We start from the raw sequence: 4,662 nt of genomic DNA, 5'->3' as shown, positions 1-4,662 counted from the left end.
TTTGACTTTTCTATATTTTTGAGTTAAATATCCGTTTTATGTTATTCCTTGGACTAAATCCCATGAGTTTTATTAAAAAAATTTGTCATCAAAAGTTTTGGTGCTTAATAATATTTATTGTATTCTATTATTTTATCTATTGTTATTATTATTTTTACTCGATATGTTTTTTAGTTTCCTATTATTTAGGAAAAAAAATGATTTAAATTTTACTCCCGTACTTGTTATTTTTTCATCTTTCCACTTATAATAATTATGTAAATGATATATATATATACACACACGGTGTAACTCTTCAATTCTCTGTTTTTGAGGAAATGTGGTCCTCTCTTGCACATCTGAGTTTCTTAAAAATTGAATGATTTTGAAGAAAAATGGCAGTGAAATTGTACCAAAATCTATTTATACCGTTGCTAAAAAAAATAAAATACAACCATTTAGTACCCTCCATTTTTAACCACTCTTGTTCCCTCCTTCATCTCCACCCAAGTTTTTGGTTGTTAGAGGTGGAAAATTCCTATATAAACCTCTTTTCTTCATCCTTTTAAAATCACAGGATCTTTGTGAGTCCTGACTCTTCTTCACCGGTGGTGAGCTCACCAGCCACCGTACGTGTTGTCGTTCCTTTTGAGGTTGGTTTCTTTGGCTTTGTTGTTGTGTTGCAACAATTTCACTTCTTTTTATGGTCATTTTGAGGGGAAAAAACAGGGTTTCTCTCTATGCGTGTTAACATGTTTGTTAAAATGTTGCTGAAGAATTGCTTAAATTAATCATACACTAAATGCGTGATTCGAAGAGTTTTTTAAACGGTGAATATTTTTTTTTGTTAAATAAATCATTATCATGACAAGTAGATCTACAATGTCTAACAATCACAAAGAAACGTGAGATAATCAAATGCACCATTTTTTAAATTAAAATTTAATACTAATTTTAACTGGAAATTAAGAGGCCTAAAATGATTTACCTATTTTTATCTATATTAATCTGTTCATGGTTTATCTTCGCTTACTGGTGAAGCAATCTACCCATTTTTACCAAACACAAAAATGAAGAGAAGCCAATGTTGTTTACCATTTTTAATGTTGAAATCGAAAAATCTACACACACATATATGTATTTTGATTTGCATGGCTTAGATGTGTATAATATATATATTAAGTGTTTTTGTTTTTGGGTATTACCTTGTTTTCCCAGGTTGAAAAGAATCAAACAAAAAGGAAGTAGATTATTTTATTCTTGCTTCTTCTTCAAGTAACAATGGTGACTTTTGTTCTGGGGGCGGCAGAAGAGGCCACACCAAATCCTGTGAATAACAAAGCTGTTGATGCAGAAAATGTAGTTAGTAGTGATCATGCAGAGATTCCAGGTAGTAGTGAAATAAAGGGCACAGAAGTTCCTAAAGAAACCTCTGCCAAAGAAGGAGAATATTCCATTCCTAGTGAAGCAACTGAGATACTGAAATCATTGGCAGCTAAATGGGAGAATGTAATCGATGCCAATGCATTGAAAATAATCCCTCTTAAAGGGGCAATGACAAATGAGGTTTACCAGATAAAATGGAAGACAACAGAAGGAGAATCCTCAAGAAAGGTTCTGACAAGAATCTATGGCGAGGGCACTGCTTTTTTCTTTGATAGGGGAGTTGAGGTCAAGACATTTGAATTTATGTCAAAGAGTGGACAAGGGCCTCGTTTGCTTGGAAGGTTTGATAATGGTCGCATTGAGGAATTCATCCATGCAAGGGTAATGCAATGTTTCTGCAAGTTGCTATTATAAACAAGTTGATGAATGCAAATTCTTGAATCAATGTGTTACACAGCTGATACATATTCACTTTTGGTCCAACATTGCAAATCGTACTTGTAAAGTTTAGTCATTTGTGGTTTCATTCATATATGAATTTGATCAAGCTGATACATTGTGGTTGATTTAACAGACATTATCAGCATCTGATCTGCGAGAGCCATCTACTTCTGCCCTCATAGCAGCCAAAATGAAGGAGTTTCATGATATTGATATGCCTGGTCAAAAGACTGTGAACCTTTGGGATAGGTTAAGGTATGTTGTTCTTATGAAAAACCACACATTCTTGATCTATTCAAATTGAGATTAACATCCCAGACAAATTTCATTCATTTCAGTAACATATCATCTAGAAGAAGAATTTGTTTGTGACATAATATGAATGGTTATCAGAAAAATTTGATCATTTCTAACTTAAATTTATTTTTTAACGCTTCAGAGATTGGCTTAAGGAAGCCAAACGCTTGAGTTCTCCTGAAGATGTTGAAGCATTTAAATTGAACAGTTTGGACAATGAAATATCTACTTTGGAAAAAGAATTATCAGGCTCTAAGCAATGCATAGGATTTTGCCACAACGATTTGCAATATGGTAACATAATGCTTGATGAAGAGTCCTGTTCTGTCACCCTTATCGTGAGTTCCTCTTTATACTATTGAGTGTTACTATCTAATAATTATTTACTGTTAGTTCAAACTGGTTAGAGAATGTGAAGTTTTGTATTATAACAAATACTAAATTGTGCTTATAACAGGATTATGAATATGCAAGTTACAATCCTGTGGCCTATGATATAGCAAACCACTTCAATGAGATGGCTGCCAATTATCACACAGATACTCCACATGTTCTTGACTTCACTAAATACCCTGGTCTGTGAATAATGAACTGTGCAATTTCTTCTCATTCTTTTTTCCACCGAACAATTAACAAAATTTAGTTCTTTTTTCTGTTAGATTTGGAAGAGCGTCGACGATTTGTCCAAGCATATTTGAGTTCCTCAGGTGACATCTGTGGACTTAGTTTTATTTAACATAACTCTCTTATTATTCTAAACTATATTTCAGTGACATTTTCTCATCACAATTTTCTCTTATATAAAATTTTATACAAATTTTGTTGGAAATCCAAGTATGAGTCTAAATCCCATATTGAGTAAAAATGAGAAAGTTGAGAAAATTCATGAACTTATTACCTTAAGTTTTTTTTTTTTTTTTTTTTTTTTTTTTTTTTGTTGAAAGTGATTTCAATTCCTTACATGCTTTCACTATCTACCAATGTAGAATCAATCCTTTGGTTGGCCTTGTATCATATTTATAAAATCTTTTCCTAACGAATCTTTCCTAAAATCCCAATAAATAGATTCTAGTACTACTGATCTAAAAATCCCAATAGATTCTAGTATTATTGATTTGGAGAAAACCTTTTTATATTGAGAAATATTAGTTATTAGTTACCTATCACTTCTCATAATGAGAAATATTAGTTAGATATATGTCATCTCACTCCATGAACCAGTGAGTTATTGATGTTTTCATGATGACTCAGGTGAGCAACCTAGTGACACTGAAGTACAGCAATTGGTTGATGAAGTTGAGAAGTATGCACTTGCAAGCCATCTATTGTGGGGCATTTGGGGAGTAATTTCGGTAATCATCACTTTCTCACTTTAGCATTGGTTATTCTACATTTAAGGTTCTTAGTATCTGCCCAATTACACTAATGAATGACCAAATTGTAGTATGATTATTGAAATAAACAGTCTACAATATTGTAAATTAAATTTCTAAAAGGACTATTCTGAACAGTAGATTTCCCAAATGAGTGTAAAATATTTTGGTATAAATGGTATCTAACTATCTTCTGAATTCCTCCTTGTGCAGTTGCATGTAAATAAAATTGAGTTTAAGTACAGGGAATATGCAGAACAGAGGTTCCAACAGTATTGGTCAAGGAAAACTCCTGTTGTGAGCTCTAATGACTCTTCTGATCATGATAATGGTAATAGTACAAAATCATTACATCGCTTCCAATAAAACACTGTTTTGTATTTGTAAACATGAAATTTTGAATCTAGTTAACCATTTATTTTCTTTCAGCCTTAGCTCCTATAAATTTGAAAGTCTTAAACATTGTCTACACATAATTTCGCTTTGAATTTTGTTTATATGTGACATTCTAACTAGTTATTTGCTTGCAGGCCTGCAAGCAGCAGCATCGACCACTCACCATAGAGCAGGTAGGCTCATTGGTATCCCTAGGAGATTGAAGAGATTGTTTAATCTTGGTTTTTTCAGATCGAAACACTAGAGCAAGGTTTGACAGAATTTGTTCTTCGATTCACCTTGATGAGTTAAATGGGAATAGTAGTGAGAAAGTATATCAATGTAATGCGCATATGCGTTATTAACTTTTGTTTACTTTCTTCATTCTTTGTAACTCTATCTGGGAAAATTCATAAATAACCTTAGAAACACTGTGTAATTATCAATCTCTTCCACTGATGCTTATTTTGATACTGTTATAAAAAACTGTGGTAGTATTTTTCAAATAATTTAACTTCTCCATGACGACGCTAAAAGAACCGTCATTCTATCTAATTACGACGAAATTAGTATTTACAATCATTTTATTTTCAGTGTAAAAAAATTATTGGCACTGTGGTGAGTCTCAAACACATAACTCACTAAGATATAACTTGTATGCACTGATAGTGCCAACATCAGAAACTAACCAGCAAGTACAAACAAAATGGAATTATGTTTAAATTTTAGTACTCTAATATGATATTATCAGAGTTTATCTAAGTTAAAATTTGAACCTATGAAACTCTTCAATTCTCATATTAAATGTCCT

General features: G+C 32.2%; 1 protein-coding gene across 1 annotated transcript; it reads left to right on the top strand.

Annotated features, from left to right (window-relative positions):
• The first annotated feature begins 556 nt into the window (after positions 1-556).
• LOC114170549 (probable choline kinase 2) lies at positions 557-4,338 on the top strand. Its single transcript, XM_028056053.1, has 9 exons — positions 557-632; positions 1,198-1,746; positions 1,940-2,061; positions 2,246-2,441; positions 2,561-2,678; positions 2,763-2,810; positions 3,355-3,455; positions 3,690-3,807; positions 4,007-4,338. Exons 2-9 carry the CDS (start codon positions 1,261-1,263, stop codon positions 4,114-4,116), a joined length of 1,299 nt encoding a protein of 432 aa, XP_027911854.1. The 5' UTR covers positions 557-632; positions 1,198-1,260; the 3' UTR covers positions 4,117-4,338.
• Positions 4,339-4,662: the final 324 nt, after the last annotated feature.

Source organism: Vigna unguiculata, chromosome 11, assembly GCF_004118075.2.
Source record: "Vigna unguiculata cultivar IT97K-499-35 chromosome 11, ASM411807v1, whole genome shotgun sequence".
In the NCBI taxonomy this organism is placed as follows: domain Eukaryota; kingdom Viridiplantae; phylum Streptophyta; class Magnoliopsida; order Fabales; family Fabaceae; genus Vigna; species Vigna unguiculata.
The sequence above is the reverse complement of the archived record's forward strand: the minus strand, read 5'-3'. Positions and strand labels throughout refer to the sequence as shown.

What these genes read in the sequence shown, in the direction of transcription:
- LOC114170549 (XM_028056053.1), top strand. Translation starts at nt 1,261, where the DNA reads ATGGTGACTTTTGTTCTGGGGGCGGCAGAAGAGGCCACACCAAATCCT. An exon ending in TGACTTCACTAAATACCCTG is followed by an intron (nt 2,679 to 2,762) that starts GTCTGTGAATAA and finishes TTTTTCTGTTAG; the next exon opens with ATTTGGAAGAGCGTCGACGA. An exon ending in AGCATATTTGAGTTCCTCAG is followed by an intron (nt 2,811 to 3,354) that starts GTGACATCTGTG and finishes ATGATGACTCAG; the next exon opens with GTGAGCAACCTAGTGACACT.